The sequence below is a fragment of the Prinia subflava genome, chromosome 6 (assembly GCF_021018805.1).
Source record: "Prinia subflava isolate CZ2003 ecotype Zambia chromosome 6, Cam_Psub_1.2, whole genome shotgun sequence".
NCBI classification, from domain to species: Eukaryota; Metazoa; Chordata; class Aves; order Passeriformes; family Cisticolidae; genus Prinia; species Prinia subflava.
Genome location: NC_086252.1, coordinates 19,252,692 through 19,271,647, shown reverse-complemented (window position 1 = coordinate 19,271,647; position 18,956 = coordinate 19,252,692). Strand labels below are relative to the sequence as shown.

General features: G+C 35.7%; 1 protein-coding gene across 2 annotated transcripts in view; it reads right to left on the bottom strand.

Annotated features, from left to right (window-relative positions):
• Positions 1-18,956, bottom strand: part of TLK1 (tousled like kinase 1) — a 68,238-nt gene that overhangs the window by 24,020 nt on the left and 25,262 nt on the right. For both annotated transcript variants that reach the window (XM_063400536.1, XM_063400535.1), the window contains exons 2-11: positions 18,201-18,319; positions 14,620-14,691; positions 10,221-10,296; positions 7,628-7,674; positions 7,171-7,257; positions 6,025-6,114; positions 5,107-5,199; positions 3,755-3,865; positions 1,960-2,096; positions 500-688 (exon numbers count right to left, since the gene is read on the bottom strand). In XM_063400536.1, the coding sequence (XP_063256606.1) occupies positions 500-688; positions 1,960-2,096; positions 3,755-3,865; positions 5,107-5,199; positions 6,025-6,114; positions 7,171-7,257; positions 7,628-7,674; positions 10,221-10,296; positions 14,620-14,691; positions 18,201-18,314 (1,016 nt within the window). In that variant the 5' untranslated portion in view covers positions 18,315-18,319. The remainder of the gene's footprint in view (positions 1-499; positions 689-1,959; positions 2,097-3,754; positions 3,866-5,106; positions 5,200-6,024; positions 6,115-7,170; positions 7,258-7,627; positions 7,675-10,220; positions 10,297-14,619; positions 14,692-18,200; positions 18,320-18,956) is intronic.

The following is an 18,956-nucleotide window of genomic DNA, read 5'->3' as shown; positions in this document are numbered from 1 at the left end:
GTCTCAGGATGTAGCATTCAGAAGGGGGCAAAAGATACTATTTCCATTTGTCTTAAGACATGTCTTCAAATCCTAAAGGCTGAAAAAAGGGGGTTTTGTCAAATACTGTTATATGGAAAAAAAATCTCCAACTAAAAGAGAAGCTCTTAAACCAACGTGGATAACGAAAAGTTCCATCAATATCAGTGACATTACAAGACTAAGAAGCCAGGCTAAGGACACTTCTAGATCAGGATAACATAAAGAACATTGCCTGTCCTCAGAATGGGCCCTTCTCTGGCAACTTCACCAAAAATAAACTGTCCACAACTTCACAGACAGTGCAATTGTACAACAACTTCATAGACAGCGGTGCAAATTTCCCTAACATCAGCAAGTCCTTAGTGAGAATATAGCTGCTGAATATACTGAGTGTCTTTTTATGCTGTTATTTGAATAGAACATACACAGACAATATCTGAGAATTTATGTAAAAGACTGATTGAAATGTTAAACTTACAGCTGTGGTAAATTGGGTCTAACAAAGGGATCGTTTTCTGCCCCATTCACAGCTTTATTTTTCCTCTGCTTGGGTTCAGAATTGGCAGATGGTGCCTGAGAATTATTTGTAGTTGGAGGCTTTCGCTTGGCCAGGAGCTTTCTTTGCCTTTCAATGTCTTCCCTTTGTTGATTCACCCACTCTTGCTGCCTGTAAACCCCAAAAAAAGCTTTATTAAAGTTTCATCAATTTGCATTTTTTCAAGAACTATCTTTTTAACTGATAGGGCATTTAGAAATTTTAAAGAACTTACTGTACATGTGAAAATGTTTCCTAGGAGAGCAAACATCAGTGTTCTTCATGAAGTGGAAAAATTTTGCAAAAGCTATGGCACAATTTACTTTTTAAATATATGGTGGTTTCAGGGGGAATTGTTTGTGTTTTGCTGTTGTTTTGGGGTTTTGTAGGTTTTTTGTTTTGTTTTTGAAAGTGTTATGCATGACTTCTGCACTAGGAAAAAAAAAATCTAAGCTGGTGGATACCTTATTTTGTACCATAAAAAACACCCTCTGACAGCATCAACAGAGAGTACCTTATTTTTATAGGCCAAATACTGAATTTGATCTGGCCATTCCCAAATACATCATTAGTTTGGTTGTATGGCAAACAATTACAGCTTTTAGGGAAAACACATCTAACAGACTGCTTTTGAAACTGTTTAGAAAAACAGTGTCCCAGGCAATCCCATAACGCTAAGACTAAATACTGCCCTTCAAAAACTAAAATCTTGGTGAATTACTTTTTGAAATATATGTATCCTTCTACCTATATATCTATCTATATCTCCAATGAATCAGACTCATTACCAAAGAGCTCCTTTGGAAGTCCTGTAGCATTATCTTACCACCATCTCTGAGAGTCTTGCAGAGCCCTCTGCCTTGGCCCGTCTCTGCTGAGACACCTGCTCTGGCAGCTCCTTTCCAGGTGCCTGCTCTCCCACATCCACTTGCACTAGACCCTGTCTGAGGCTGCCAGCTTTGTCTCCTTCACAGCCCTGAGATGCAGGGTGCCAGAAAAAGCTGCTGCCAGGAGGATGTGCAGGTAGCACCTGTGTGACCAGTGAGAACTTCAAAGACCTCCTCTGTCCCAATCACCACCAGTGATGCATGGTAAGCTTCCTGAAAAACCACTGATTTACCTTCACAGTTCTATCAGCTGAGTTGAATAACTATGTGCTGCCTATTTACTACACTCATGCTTTTCTAAAGGTAGTTAAAACAAAGTGAAACCAAACTGTTTCTTAAAGACACACAACCTTAGTGTTCCCTCAGCTCATTAATGGAGTTCTGTACTCTATTCTCAGTCTTCAAAAGGCAAAGCAAAATGCAAAGCTGCTCCAATCCTAGAACATCAGTAATTAAAAAGTCCACTAGAGGGAAGTAACAATTAGTGAGAATTTTAAGAACATAGCATTGACTAACTTCACAAGATTTTGAAATGCAAAGCCATCTGTCCACTGTTCAGTAAATGAAGCACCATGACGAACTGTTGTAAAATGCCCCAGGCGTAATCTGTCTTGCATGCTCTTCTCTCTGCTTGCCAGCTTCTCCTGTGTGCTCTAAGAAAACAACAAAAAAGTGTTCATATTTAGTAACACTGAAGTGTTCAAAAAGTCAATAAAACACTCAGGTTTTTTTTCCTTCAACAGCCTTCTAAGGCAGGAATAAGAGGAGAATAAACAAAAATATGTTGTAGTAGTCACCCCATTTATTCTAATTTCTACAGAACTCAAGCATCTGCAGTTGCCAGACCCAGTACAAGAGGACAATTTATGCACCAAAAAAACCCCTGAGTTTGGCTTAGTTTTCCTACAAACTTTGCTGCTCTTCATCATTAAAAAAACACTTCATTTAGAGTATCAACATCGCAGAGGATATAATAAAGATTCTATCTGTACATGGCTACTACAACAAATGAGCCAACTCAGATATCATAAAGCACTTCCTATACTTAGCCTGGAAACTTCCTTGGCAGAGCACCTCTGTCACTACTTGTACCCAAGTGACTTGGGGCAGGAGCTCTGTGTGCCAATGCACTGTGGGCAGGCTCCACTGCAATCAGATATTTACTTGCAGTGACAGCAGCACATGCCCTGCCTAGAACCAGCTCTGCTACCACAAGCATCCTTGGGATGTAACAACCAACAGAGCCTGCCCGCTCTCCCTCAGAGAAGAAAGAGCACTATGAACCCCTAATGCAAGGAAACCTCTTTGTTACAAATGTTTGCTTCGTAAGAAATGTCTGTGGCCCAAAATCACACACAGAAGAAGTGAGAAGTTGTCAGAATTGAGGATCTTTTTACAGACTTCCAGACTGAAGAAGGGCCTTTCACAAGAAACATCCCCTGTGGTACTCTCAGTCTGAAGGTACGTACTTACTGTCATGCCAAACAGATCTGATGCATCTTTTCCCTGCATTCCCCTTATGCTGGAACTTAAAAAGATCTGCAATAATTTATTTATGACATGGTAGTGAGAAAACTCTCCTGAATCCTCCAATGGCTCACTTTGTGCACTTGTGTAGGATCCAGCAGAAGGGAAGGCATTGGGGCTGTTTATCTTAAACATTTTTGTACCTTCATTTCTAATAACATGATTTGCTATTAATTTAGGATTTTTTAAAATGAGGCTATTTTAAAGAAGAGGGAGAGAAACAGGGTACCCTTGTCATCTAATAAATTACTATTAGTTTAAATATAATGAGCATGAAATTTCAAAAAACCAGTTCTTTCATTAATAGTAACATGAAGGCAGTCATCTTCATTTCCTTTTTTCCATTAATTCTGAGCTAACATGTAATTTTATCATTTTACATCAAAAATTTCCTTAGCAACTTCTCTCACAAAGAGATATTACCCATCTCTTCTTTACAACAGAATATGTCTAAAAGTTCATTCATCCACTGTAATCTTACAATTTGTCCAGAAAATATGCCACATACTAAATTCATAACTTCTGTGCTTTGCTATTTTGAATTACTTACGATGGGTAAATCCTTAAATTCAAAAAGGTACATTTTCCATGATCTGGAAAAGGCTAAACATTTTATTTAGCCATTCAGGTTTATATAAATAGTGCCAGACAGAGACCATGGATATGAAGTTTCAGTCTCAAGTGACTAATGTGAAAAGCTGAAGTGAAAATGAAGGAATCACAATGGAGTTTTACCGCAATCTCCCAGCTTTTATCACAAAGATTTTAAGAGCAGTAAACTCACCTTTTCAATTAGAAGCTTCTTGCTCATTGAAATACATTTGTTTAACCTTTCTTTGTATTTTTCAAGTAATTTTTGTTGTTCATCTATTTGTCTTCTAAGATCACAATTAGCCTAATAAATATATACAAAATGGAAGAGATATGTTGAAACACTTTTTAAAATCAGCTGTCACAGAAAATAAATTTATCTACTTTCACACGACTAAAGTAAGCAACATACATGCAAAAACACATCTATTCATCTAAATAAAAATTTCATTTCACAGATCTATCCCTATTTACAGACAGATGCCTTGCTTCTTTTTTATTTCCTTTACATCGTCCAGCTTTCTGTATTACAGAGCATTCAGCATAATGAGAATATATAAAAGCTCTGTTCCAATCTCCTGTTCAGCTCTCCACTGAGGGCTCCACTTACATTCAAACTGAAAGTTTAAATTTTAGCATCAGATCTTTATACAGGATTTCTTAACTCTTGTGGATCCTAACATCTTCAATTTAAAAGAAAGCAAAAAATTCACAATGATGAAAGTTTCAATGATCTGAATAGGAAATTTAACAAATTCCCTGTGTTCCAATTATATTTAACTTACTACCTTAAAAATCCCACAACAATATTATTTTGATTAAAACAAAATTTTTATCAACAAAATAGTTAAGGGTTGCCTATTCCATACCACTGAACATGTGTTAAAACAGTCTACATATACAATTTCAGAGTACATGACTGCATGGGTTAATATTTTTATGTATTGTACATATGTACATACACCTACAAAAACAGAACAGACCACAACAAGTGAATACAGGTTTGTTTCATATTTCATATTTCTGTATATGCCCTCTCCAGTGCTTCCTTCAAGAGCACAAGCATTAAGATTTTTTTTTCTGAAAACAGGTCTTAGAGCACAGTACAGCATACTTTTCTTATTTAAAGTAGTTTCGTATTGCCTGTAATTATTTCTGTCACAATTATGTCCATTCTGAAAATGCCAACAATCGTTCCACAGATAATGGCTATTCACAACTAGAACCAAAAGAAATCCCCAAACCACCCCTTAGCTGAATTATAATATGAATTTAAGGAATTTATCAACTGCCTGCAAACAGCATTGCCTTTCTTTGCACCTTCAGAATTCTATAAACATATTTAATCATTAACAAGTTGTAGCAGAGAAGCTGAAAAAGAAATCTTACATATTATATAGACTTCTTAGATTTAAGAAAAAAATTACAAAAATTAAAAACTTGTTATACCTTTTTATTTAAGTAATTTTTTAAAAATCTAAAAAAAGTCCTCATATTCAGTCTGTTGATCTGCATAAGCACCTTTAATCCATGTCCAACACTTACCCTGAGTAAGTCATCTATACGACCTTCTTTCTTTTCCAGGTCTTGATTTTTATTACTTTCTAGTGCAGCTAATTTCAGCATTGTGAGATCAGTCTAGAAAGAACATTTTGAAATATTTATCCTTGCCTTTTACAACTGCAGCATTATTCTTCTTATGCTTGTTAGGCAGAGAAATAAACTACTTTAAAACATTCAACAAGAACAGCAAATCTTATTTTCAGGTGTTTGGAAGTGTCATGAAAGGTTCTTATTCAAAATCACTTTCCCTTTTCATGAGGACAACTGTGAACAGTTGGGACAAACCATTAACTACAAAAAGATTTCATTCCCAATTGAGAAGTTACTGCTCATAAAAAAGCATAAAAAACAGGGCAAGAATTATTTAATTTCTCTGTATCAGTCAACAGGTGAAGCAACCTTTTTCTGACTAATGCAAAAGACAGAACAGATCACGTCAGAAATGGCAGAGAGAGTGAAACTGTTGATTCCAGCTTTTAAAAGTCACGTCAGAACCGTGTGTTGATCATTTTGATTGCCATCTCATTTTTCTTCTTCAACGTCGGATTCTAAATGCGGTATGACAATGGCAGCTGTCAATTCAAATACTGCCTGAAAAAGCAGCCTCTATTTCTAAAATCACACAACAGCAAAAATCTTGGAAAAAACCTGCCAATGACATGGTCATCTCTGTACTTACGAAGTGCAATGCTGGGAGCTGAGCAGGTGCACAATATAAAACTCCCTAGAGATATTTAAATTATGAGCTGCTGAACTTAACAGAAAAACAACGCATCGGCAATTTTAAAAAGCAAAGCTTTTCAAAGTCTTGAAGAGTTTAGAAGTTAAAAGACGAAGAAATAAACATAGCTGCTTCTTTTTTTTTTCCTGCAGTCTAAAGTGATCTACTCAAAAAGTTACCTGAGTAATTTTAATAGATAACTGCTTTGGTTGTGTGAGAGGGTGGTCCCCAAAAGCTAACGAAGTAGGAGAAGGACTATTCTGTCGAACCTGAAAGGCATGAAAGCAAAGTATTTTAGATACAGCTGTGATATTTAATTATGAGCATAGCCTTGGTACAATTCTTAGCAGGAACATCTCAAAGAACAGAGAAACAAGGTGTTTTTTTACACAAGCTACTACCTGGAGCACTGCACAGAGAGCTGTCAGGGCGGCGTTACGCACCACCTGCAGTTCAGGATGGATGCAATATGCTCTCTGAGAAAACTGAGACTGACACTTTTGGGAAACAGACTGAAAGATTTAAGACAATACAAGATTGACATAAGGTGATCTCAATCTTACAAAGACTTACTTTTCTGATTCTGAGCTTTCACAACTCAAGAATAATGTGAGTTATTTTTGGAGTGTTTAGTTCTCATGGGAGAACCAGGGAGGGGAAGCTAGTGCAGATCAGAACACAAATCCTGTTAATGAATCTAGTTTGTGTGAATGAGACCTCATTCAAGCCAAATTCCAAAATCTGTATTACACTCCATATTGTTGGCAAGACCAAGAGGATGCCTGAAGTTGGAAGTACATGGAATAAAAATAAAAGCTGAGTACTACCATCAGAGAAAACAAATCTTTTCTGTAACTGGCAAAATTTGTTTGGCCATTTAGAATAACACGTTGGTATGCTGAGCACTGAAATTGTGCTTATGAGAAGGAAAAAAATGAATTAGCACAACCAACAGAGAATTTTAAAGGCAGATTACATATCAATTATTGAAAAAAATATAAAATTTATAAAAAAATTGAGCTTTTAAAGTCCCAGACTATGGGTCCAAGTTTCCCTCTAAGCAACAAAAAACCTCCCCTTTTTTGTTTGAGGCCTATGAATAGATGCCATGACAACATTTTAACATTTATTCAACATTTTACATAACTACCTTTACGAAAAAAAGACCCAGCGTTAATAGAATGATTTAGTTTTAATACTTAATTTGATTTTTTTTCCTGTTGAAGCATGAACTCTTTCCCAGGACTCTTTCCTTTGCAAACTCCCCCCTCAAACACAGGTGATATTCAGTTTTGCTATTGTTAGACTCTAGTGCCCAGACTCACAGAAGAAGGAGCGGAATGTGAATTCTGAGGAGAGCGGATGGCAGGAGGGACGCCTCGCACCGGGCTCGAGCCGTTTCCACCTTGGTACTGCAGAGCAAAGGGACCTCCATTAGTCATCTCCTCAAAATGCATCACACATCTACTGAATGTGCACAGCACGTTCTACAGCTCGTCTGTACACAGGATTTGTACATCAGGTTGTATTACTAGTGCAGCCTTTAACTGTTTAAAGAACAGTGTGAAAGATAATGGGTTTTGTATTTTAGTTCAGGCTCCATCAAGAGATGACTGCATCTCTACTTCAAGGTTTAATACTCAGAAGCTTACATAAAGGAAAAAGTAACCTCTCAAGAGGCCTGTCCATTACAACCAAAAATGTTGTAGCATCCAAAAAAAGGCTAAAAGGATATTTTAAAATAAAATTTTAAAACTGAAGTAAATTTTACAAAATTCTTACCTCAAAATAGTCACTAATCTTGTGACCACGTCCCCCAATATTCTTTCCTGCAATAAATAAAGTAATACATTAGAATTGGTTAAATAAATTACTTGTGGAGGTGTCTTACATTTTTACCTATAAAATAATTATAGCAAAATCTTACCACTGGTTAATTGGTTTTCTTTGATGTGGTAATACATGATGTCCCTATATAGGCAATTAAGGGATTGCCAAAACAAAGGGATTTGCATATTCCATTCATTGAGAAATCAGATATTAAGTCACCCTCAATTCCTAAGCCAGTTTAGAGTAGTCTTTACAGAAACCCTAGCCCTCTTCTAGATAACAGGAAACTCATCTCTCATCCTACAGATCAAATCTTTAGCTCTAAGTCCCTCCCCTTTTCAAGCACTATCTCAAAAGTATCAAATTAACCAGGTCTACTAACATTATATACTCCAGGTGAGTTATTATGCCCAAATATTCTGCGCAAGGATTCTCCTAGGTGCCAGTAACAGTGAAGGCATAGAGAATGACAAGTATTTCCAGTCCTCTGGTTAAACTAATTATGAATTGGGTAACTCACAGTGTAAACTAGGGAAAAAAACCACCAGAGAATAAGATTAGAATTTATCTTAAACAGATTGAGACTTCAGGAGAACTAATGTGAATTACATTTCTTCAACAGGAGGACCTGACCCATATGTGGCATTCTGGTGATCATACCTACACCTTATCCAACACACAAGTATTTTTTTCTGTTTGGCCCTAAGATGACCAATAAATCTTAAGACAGGGTTTTCTCCTGTAGAAGTCAGACAACCTGCTAGGAGACATCTTGGAAATGGACTATCGTTCAAAGCTTTTTACTTTCTAGAAAGAAATTTTTGCAATATATTAGGAGAGCATTAACCATAGATCCATAAATTCAATTTCTACTTTTTAGCAAAGATTTTCAAGCTTTTCTATTGTTTCAGCCCTGATGAACTCTCTTTGTAGTTCAATATACCTCTGTACTGACACTGCTGCATAATGCTGTGTCACTAAGAATTAACACAAAAAACCAGAAATATTTGGCAGCCCTTTTTGTGTCAAGACTTTTAACAAAAAAATTTAGATAAAATTATTTCAAGACCTAGAACAGCAGAACTTCTCCAGTAGTTATCCAGTTAGTGGACATAATGCTGCTACTTCCCCCAGCCAATTCTTTACCTACCCTGTAATTCTGCTAGTGATTTCTGTCCTCATGCTTAATTCTCATATATCACTTTATCAAATTTGATTCCATGCAGATAAATGAGACAGGCTGCATTTCTTTTCAGTATAGAAAAATGTATTTGATGTCCTGTTACAGATCTCTGCACTGAAGAAATACGTCAAATTATTTTGGCACAGCCAATTACCAATAGATTTACACTGATTTATACCACTTCCCAATTACTTCTGTGCTCTAAACAATCCTTTTCTCCAACATTTATGGATTAATTTACATATTACAAAGTCAATATCCTGGGTATGCAATATACAAGAGATCGATTTCTTGTTTCTTATTTCCAATACAATAGGAGGTTTTTGCTGTGCTTCAGCTGCACTGTACCACTCCAAGAGGCTGCAGTTTCTTAGGCCTGATCCTTGAGAATATTGCACTGCAGACTACTCAGTTTTACTGCTGCTGACAGTAAAAGTGATTATAAGACATTATAATAATGTTTTCCAAAATAAAAAGTCCCCAAAATTTCCATCATCTCTAATTTCATCACTCATTAGTAACAGGAAGGATAAGCTACCAGAACAATGAAAATAGGAAATTTCATTCAGGTTTTTTGAACAAAGCAGGTGTCTACAACGTAACACTTAGGAAGAAATTAATTTTAATCAAACAACATGATTCTTCTACTAACAGCATGCTGCATCATGAAGACTTCCAGATATGGAGCCCATAGCTTTATATCTGAAGCAATGTTTTCTAGCTCTGTTAGAACAAAAAACAAAGCTGATACAGATGTTATCAGAACCATTTCCATTCCCCTTCTGAGGAATTTTTGTCTTGAGGTTAAATTTCTACCAGTTCTCACCCAAAAGTCACACTAAAGAGAAAAATGACAAAAAACTAAACTTTGTAAATGCTAAATTAGAAATCAGTTTCATCATGATTTCCCCACCCCTCTAAGACTACTACAATCTTCCACAGAAAAGGAAGAATAAAATTCAATTTTTATATCTACCTGTGAAACAAGCATCAGGTATTGTAATCAGTAATCTCTTTTTCCCCTTATCTACTGAAAATAAAATCAAACCACATGGTATTTTGCATGAGAAGAACTGCTGTAATTCTTAAAAAGATTACAGAGTGGTATCATAGCTGCGAGTTACACGAGGCAGCTCATGACTCTTCTGGGTAATTACCAGTCCAGTTCACATTTCAGTTGCCCATCCCTTCCAGGGACAAATGGGAGGCCGAGAAGAATACATAATTTAGCAGCCAAAACATAACACCCATCTTACATAAGCAAAAATCCAGGCTAACAGTCAAAACTGTTCTGTTACGAAACTATTTGTAACAAAATTGTTACATGCAATCACTACCCAGTCAATTTACATTTTAATTTACCTTGGCTGCTTTCACTCTGAGTGTCTGCTTTTCTTTTTCTTCCTCTGGAAGGTTCTGACTGTTTCTTCTCTGGAGTCTACAAATAACAAAAAGAACATGATGCAACATAAGCTCTATTTATTTGTATTATTGTGAAATAAATTTAAATCCTCATCCATAAAACATGAGTTCACAATTCAGCAGGGATGCAGTTTCAGATCGTAGTTAAACTAGATAATATGATCTTTGGTCAATCAGGTACAAGCTAGAAAAGGTATTTAAGAAAGTGAGAAGTAATTCTTAAATTATTTCCCAAAAGGCAATTCCACATATTAATTGTTAAGCAATTACTCCTTTTCATTCATTCCAGGGTTTATGAACACCCACTTTTGTTTCATTTACGTCTATATTTTACAAGATCTCTGTATTTTAGGGCGTTTTAAAGCTTAATACTTAAGTGAAATATTCTAATTCTTGATGGTGTTTTCTACACTCTGCTGTAGCATAAACTCAAAGTTCTAGTGTTTAATAGGAAGCCAATAATATTACACTTTTTTATAAGTGCAGAGGATATTTCCAAACTAATAAAAACTGTAGAGATTTCTAGAATCTGCTGAGAATTAAAAAGAAAGAAAAAGAGGAGAAAGTACAGAGCAAAAATTGCTCAAAATGTTAATGTCTATCCACTTAGACAGTGTTGTTCTCCCTATATACTTTTATCTCAAGGAAAAGAAAGAAAAGCAAGTGAAAAAATACAGATCTGTTAATGTATCTGGAATAAATTTTTCTATACAGTTGCCTAGAAATCACAACCACAATGTACAACACAGATAACAAGAAAGGGCTGTGATCAGAAGAATCTCTAGATTATATTTGCTCTTCTTTGATCTGAGGATTCAAACCAGTTTGTCTCCCCAATTTAAGATAAATAATAAAAGCTGTTCTTGTCCAGCTTATTGCAGCTCTCTGTGTGTGTATTCTTCATGGTGCTTCATACATAACTGGAGAAAGCATAGAATACACTACATTATTTTACCAGTACTGTTTTCCCAGTAAACCAAAGGTCCTTAAGAGCTTGGACTAAATTTGAGATCAGTGACAAGATGCTTCATTCTCTCATGATAGCATCATTTTATCATTTTATTGTATCTGTCATTTGGTGCTGCAAGTATGCTTTCTTAACACAGCAAATTAAATCAGCATTCAAATTTCAGCCATCAGTAAAATCATTTCAAGGACATTTCAACTCCAAAATCTTCATGTGAATTTTTTACAAATACCCAACAGTATCTACGTTGGCAAGAACTATGATCCCTAGAAAATTATTAGTCTCTAAAGGAGCCAGAAGGACAAGAAAGGTCTTCCTTACCTATACCATGGATTTTTAATGTGTTTTGACTCTGTGTGCAGCTTCATAAAGATATCTTTGAAGTTTTAAAATCACAAATGTTGTATTATCAGGCTATTAATTAAGTTTAAATTAAATAGATTTTATTTGAAATAAACTCATCAAACTGACATGTGCATCTTTTACAGGGCTATCATACATTAGCAAAATATACAATACTCCTGGAAATGCAATTATCTCAAGACTGTTGATTCTAAAAGCAGAAAGCATAGCTTAGAAATTTTATTTTACTTTAATAATTTGGAATTATTGCCAGGTAAATAGGTAACATTAGGCTATCTTTCCACAAACTAAACAGAAACTACTTCACGAAGCATTTTTCATGATATTCTTGTTTTCCAACTTTTAATTTTGCAGTTACATTCTAATGTAGTCATTTTTATCCACTGTGTCAAGACAAAAATAAGGAAAAAAACTTTAAAAGCTAATTGATGACAAAACTCGTAAGATTTACCCCACAAAACTAGTTTCCAGCTGCTGTGGCTTGTATTTAAAACCCAGCCATTTAAAGAGGTTTATAGTTTTAAAACTCAAGTAATTCATAAATGTCCATTTCCTTAAGCTCTTCTGATTTCTTTCAGTGTTTAATTTAACCTTCCAAACTAGAAAGTACTAGCACACTAATGAGGTTATTAATGAGGTTATTCAACAAGGTCATGTTCCCCTTTTCTAAGCACAAAACTCACATGATAATGTACAGCACACATCAATCACTAGAAAATGGACTCCAAAATCCCTCCTAATGAATGGAGTCATATGAATTACAAGAAACTGAAGACTAATGGGGCTGGGAGCATCTCCCTGATAAATGAAGACTGAAGCTGCTTTCTGTAGCTGCCAAAGTATTTACATACAGCCAAGATTTAGATTAAAACCTTACTATTTCCTAAGCAAGATAAAATAGTTTTAAGGTTACCCAATGCTAGACTGTAAAGTTATATTAAAGTCATACAGAGCTTGCCATATTAGCAGAGCCTCATACATCTTGGTCTTGATCCCAGTTTTCCTCTCAGCCTCACTGAGTCTTCCCTTCACACTCCCAGATTTTTAATGTGCCACTTCATGATGAAAGCACAGAGGAATGCCATGAATGCATCAGCAGGGTTTGATCAGAAATTGGCACTCTTGCTAGAAACTAATTTCAATGATTCTGAGATTTGCGTATCTTCTTTTTCTTTCTCCCAAGACCTATTGTAATACAACAGTGCTCTTTCAACATCAAACAATGGCTCTGCTTCCCCCATGAGCAAATCATCTTATTTCCACTATCATCACTGTCACTATGAAGCCTTCAAGGTCACACTGTTAAAACAAACAAAAACCAACACGACAAAAAAATTCCACAACCTGTTAGCCATACTAAGATCTACAGCTTACTTCTTATGGTACTTCAGCATATAAGTAACCAGGTGCAATTTTAAGAACTGTAAAAATTTATTAACATACTTGCTGTTACAATTATAGTTTAAGGGAAGACAACTAAACTTCTGAAAAAGAGTCAAGAAAACGTTTTTCACTACTCAGTGTCATTAATACTCATCTTTCACTGTGCAATGGAGCATAGTGAACTTTTGTGCATGGACATTTTCGAAAAAAAGTCTGTTTTTATTTTAGAATATAAATCTTAGAATAATTAAAAGACAAAATATTACCCTTACCCAGAAGCATGGCTTGAGGTTAAAACACTATGCAGAGACTTTCAAACTCACATGCCTTGGAAAAGCTTTGCCTCTGTATCTCATGGACTGAAATGTAAAATAACATTTTCCTACACTGAAAACTTATTACACATATAGTCAGTGTTCTGAGATCACTCAACTACTTATAGACGTGTTTTTCTGTCAAGGAATTGCAATAGTGCATCATAACCTTCAGGCTACCGCAGCACATTTCCATTCCCACACCTACATCAGAACTGCATCACTGCCCAGAGTATTTCTAGGAAAAGGCATGAATAAAAACAACAGGCACACAGAATATTCTGGCTAAGAAAATAGTCTATGCACTTGGGTGCATAATCCAGCTGGGAAAGGTGAGGGGAAAAAAAACATAGCAGAGCTTTTGTCAACAAGAAAAATACATCACACATACAGAACTTTTATTTATAAGGTATCAGCTTTGGGAACCAATTAAATTCACTCGCTGTCAGCCCAGTAAAAAAGCATCCTATAGTGACTGAGCAAATGAACAATCAGGCCCCAAAGTAAAGCTCAGACATGTGAAAATCCCACCAGCAGTACATTCCAAATAACCATCTCTGCAGCATGACAGTCACACAGGGTCAAGCAATCCCCTCTTGGTTACACCTTTGTAACCATCATCTTATCCATGCAATCCGTGACACACAGAGGCAAAACCGATCCCGAAATAGGAAAATTCTAGGAGCTGTAGTATTAGTACAACTATATCAATGCTCATCACTAAGAGGAAAATATTCTACTCAAAGGAAGTCTGAGCTCTGCACATTTAAACCTAATAAAAGCATTAATCCTTTTTTTGGATTACAAACTGGATTTAGGTAAGAAAATAGACAGTGACAACTGCAGCTTTTACAAATAAAGATGATGGCTACTAAGGATGTCTGCCCTTGGCATAAATCCACACTTGAAAAGAAAACATCGTAAACTAGTTTCTAGAGTATTTTCAAGGATTCATCCAAAGATCATTCAAAGTTATCTGTGCTGATTATTGCTTATGAAACAGAAGACAGCAAACTATGTAAGCATTTTCAGCTCCAAAAGCTGAAATGCATCCTCAGACCATGACTACACAGGTAACCCAGAAGCAGAAGCAGCTAGTTTCATGACCAAAAACCTAAACTGACTTCTTCTAATCGCAGCTCCTCTTCCAAGAAAGTCTTTCAGTAATTTATGCTCTTTCCTATCTATCTGAGTAATCTGCATTTTACTTTACAAGCTTCTATACAAAATAAGGCATCGAAGTAGAATTTAAAAAAATTACTTCTTAGCATTAAAATTCTGAGGTAATAATGAATCTGCCCCATGCACTTACCTCTGATTCTTTATCACTTAAAGATCCCAAGCTTCCAAAGCTGTGATTTGAACTCTCGTTGTTTGTTGAGGCCTACCAAGACAAATAAAATACTCAAAATTATACACAGAATTGTAAACCATAATCCACTGTTACCACTCACAGTAACAACAAGTAACAGTCATTTCATGCTCTCACGGAAAAACTGATTAACTAAGAGAGCACTTGTGACTTGAAAGGGGGATAAGAGTTTGACAGGTGGATATTCTGACAGGGCAAAGTAAATTCTGAATTTCCATTGTTTTTAAGCCAAGTGAAACCCTAGCATTTTCAAAATCATTGGATAAAGTTCTGGAGACCACCAGAATTTTTCCATTTTTGAAGAAAAAAAAGGTTTTGAATTAAAATGGGTTTTTCTGTCATGGAATAGATTTAAAAAATAATCTTTGCAATAGTCTAGTCTGTCTTGGAGAAAATGAAAACCTATTGACAGTATTATTCTACATTCTTAAATTATTTCCCCCGACACAATAAATTTACATTAGTGGGGGAAAAAAAACAACAACATTCACACCAAACCCAAGTAGTGATATAGTCAAAAATTACAATATTTATTTAGAAATTTACTAAGGCTGATTTATTCAGAGAGCTTTTGAATACAGGATGTCACAAGTACATTTTAACAAGTCATCATCAGCTGAATGTCTTTTTATTAAAAAAACTCCACCAAAACTCTTATACTAATGGACTGGTCCCTTCTATATAAGACAGCAGAACAAAGACTTTGAAGTCAAATTAGTTCCAAAGTATTTTGCTCCTGAGCATTACATTCCAGCCCTGTATCAGTTTGCAGTTCAGTACTCATCTTTGACATCTGAATAACTAGATAATCTCAGAATTAAAATTTCCAGAGAAATGTTAACTAAACACACAAAATGTCCATGCATGTTTTCACCCCCAGGGCAGTCTCCAGTACAGAAATGTCTGTATGTTGTTCTTCCTTGCCCTGTGTCAATATCTGGTCATCCAAGTCAGATACAACAATAATATCAGTAACCTACATTTGTATTTCCAAACTTGCTTAGTGAAAAAGCTTGAACATGATGGGCTTTTTTCCCACAGAAATTCCAAAACTCTTCAGCTAAACAGTTGGTAAGGGTAGCCTTTCAAAAGAGTATTCCTGATAAATAAGAGTCCACTTGAAGTTAATTACTAGAAAAAGAATAATTGACCTAGAATATTTCAAAAAATAACCATTAAGTGCAGTTGTAACCTCTGTATTGTCTTGCTGGTTTAGGAAAATTAAAATCTGGTACGTGGAGATTTGGGTTTGTGCACAAAGAAGTTTTCTCATTTTGGCCTTCAAAGTGAAGGCAGACCAATGGATATTATTATATTTATACCTCACATTTTCCCAGTTACCTCTGCATATCAGATCAAAAATGTTTTATCAGTTTTTTAAAAAAGAATCAGATAAGCCTGTCTGAACATCCCCCACCGAAACTACAGGCTGTATTTTTTAGAAAGCATTATTTTCCAAACACAGCCCAGATCAGCTACTGCACTTCACATTATCGGCACGGATACACTGAATGGTCACAAATAAAAGAAATACAAACAAAACTGATATAATTGTATTTTTACTGATGGTGTAACAAATGACAGGGCTAGAAGGCAAGAACAACAGTGTCTTAGATGAGGATCTGTATCTATAAGAAAACAGTGGTAATGGTATCTTCTGCAAACACTTATCAATGCATTTGATAGTATTAAAAAATCACCACTTCGTCTAGATAACCATTTGGAAACCAGCTGGATGAGATACAAATCTTGGAATGCATCAGGGACAAGAAATGTATTTTTTCCATGGCAGAGTGAAAAAGGAAATTAGTTATTTCAGATTTCTTTTTCTGGGTAATTTGGATGAACAGAGAATGTGAAAGCGGAATGTCATTTGGCTAACAGCTGAAATCAGCTGAAAAACAGACAACAAGAAAAAGACTTCAACAGATTTATGGAAATGGTAAGCAGTGACTCACAGGGAATCAAAGTTTAAAGAAGAGGAACCCCAAGAAACATGATAATGCCTTTAAAAAAATATATTACACATACAGCAGTAGACAGATAATGTGGGAAAATTTGCAATAAAGCAAGGGACCAAAAGAGGTGTATCAAAACGTAAAAGTTAAATGAAGGTAGAAGTATAGATCCAGTAATTAAAAAAAGGATAAACAGTAATTTGAATTATGAGCAACTACCTGAGCTATTAAAAATAAGTTAATTAATTAGAAGAGTAAGCAGTTTTAGAGAACCCAAGGAAAAAATAAGAAAAGATGGGCCAGAATTATTGTGTTTGTCTCTTTCTCATTTTAAGCATAAGATATGGCAAATATACAATTTTGCAATCATACTGAGAACACAATAAACAGTGCATCAACATCACTGTGGCAATCCAACCTCATCTCTTCCCCTGCCTATTTAACTCACTTCTTGGTTTAAATAGTAGTAAGAGGTACATCACCTTTTTACAGCTGTGTGACAGTTACTTTCATGTCACTCCCCAAAGCAAATGAAAATATGATACAAGATCACTACGTAATCATTTCAATTCTGTGTAGTTTGTTCATAGTCATCGATACATGACAGATCTTCAGAAATTTCACCAATGTCTGCTATCAGGAAGTATTTTGTTCTGTAATCCTATACTGGTAACTAAAATACAGCATAGGAAGCTAAAAATACTACAAGTTTGTGTGAAGCACTTAAAACATAAGGACACTGCAAATACTCTGGAAACAGAATTCAGAAGTAATCTAGCCATGAGGGAAATGTGCCTAAAAAAATTAGTATTACACCTTTTTAGTATCAGTTTATTAAGTACTATACTTGATGGAGAACATTCAAATGCACAATTGAGTACTTCTGGCTAGGCAATAGTATTGCAGAAATCAGTCTTGGAAGCTGAAGCTAGTAACTTGAACAGAATATGCAATACAGACAAAATTATTTTGCAGATGTATTAAGCGAAGGGAAATATACAACATATGGAAGGTAATTATTCAGTGTTCATAAGGCTCTTCCTCAAGTGTTGCATCCTGGCTTAGATACTAAAGGACAGGAAGTCTACAATGAAAGTAAGTGAAATTTATATAAATGCCCGGAAATGTTGAAGTAACTTGTTCAACTATATGTATTAATCTTCAAAAAAGTTTAATGTTAAAAACAGATGTCCCACCAGACTCTCTGTGTCTATTTCAAATGGAACCATAAGTAGATGGTCATCTGCAGCAGGGACAACTGCACCTCAACACTGGGAAAATCTTCCACCTCTGATCACACATGCACTACAGCAACACCACAAAAGAGCCTGTATAAGCTCATTCTTCACTGTTTTTAAGAACAATTCAACGTCCACCTCACAGAAAGGTTCAGGATAAACAATCCTATCTCAAAGCAAACTAACAGACAAGCATTTATCTGAGAGCCTCTTTCAACCCAACGCTTTTACAAGTAAATCACACTGACAATATGAAAATGAGATGGTGTGAGATAAATTAGCATTTCAAAGATGGCAGATCTGAATGACTGCTCTTAGGACTTACTTTAGCTCCAACACTGCAACTTCCAGTACTCCCAGTGCTGCCACTTACTACTCCTGTGAATCTTGCCTCTAACAATTCTTGTCTTCTTGGGTCCAGGCTATGAAGTTCATCCATTGCTCCTAAAAAAAAATTATATATATATAAATTAATTACATTTCCTAATATTTGCAGTGGAATATTTTACAAACAAGCTAAACATACTGCTGGCCTATGCAAAGGAAGGATTTGTACCCTCAACTTGACAATGACTCACCATCTGTTACCTAATAACCAAAGCACTCAAGGAATTACAAAAATTGTGGCAAGTTCTGCATATCAGAACAGCCTTGTCAATTCTGGTTGAAAACTAGAACCTGTTAGAGGCATATAAGAGACACAGAGTCTGCAGTATGGAATACGCCAACCAGGCAATTATTTATAGATTAAAAACTAGCTGACAGGAACAAAGTATTTTCCAGCATAAAACCTCCCAATTCTGCAACGCATTTTGCAATGCTCTTGTTTTCTGGATTATTTAAATGTTAGGCTATCAATGTCAAAGATCAACGAACAGGAATTAAAGGGGGAAAAAATAGGAAAATCAAAAGGTAGATCGCAGTCCTCAACACATGCGAAGGAATGCAGTATTATATGGAGGTCCAAAGGTCAGACAAAAATGGAGCAGGATGAGCAATAAAAAAGGAACCAAGAGTAACAGAGCCCCTTGCAGAGGTGATGGCTTCGACAGAGCCTGTAAATGGGGTAAAGCAGTGCTAT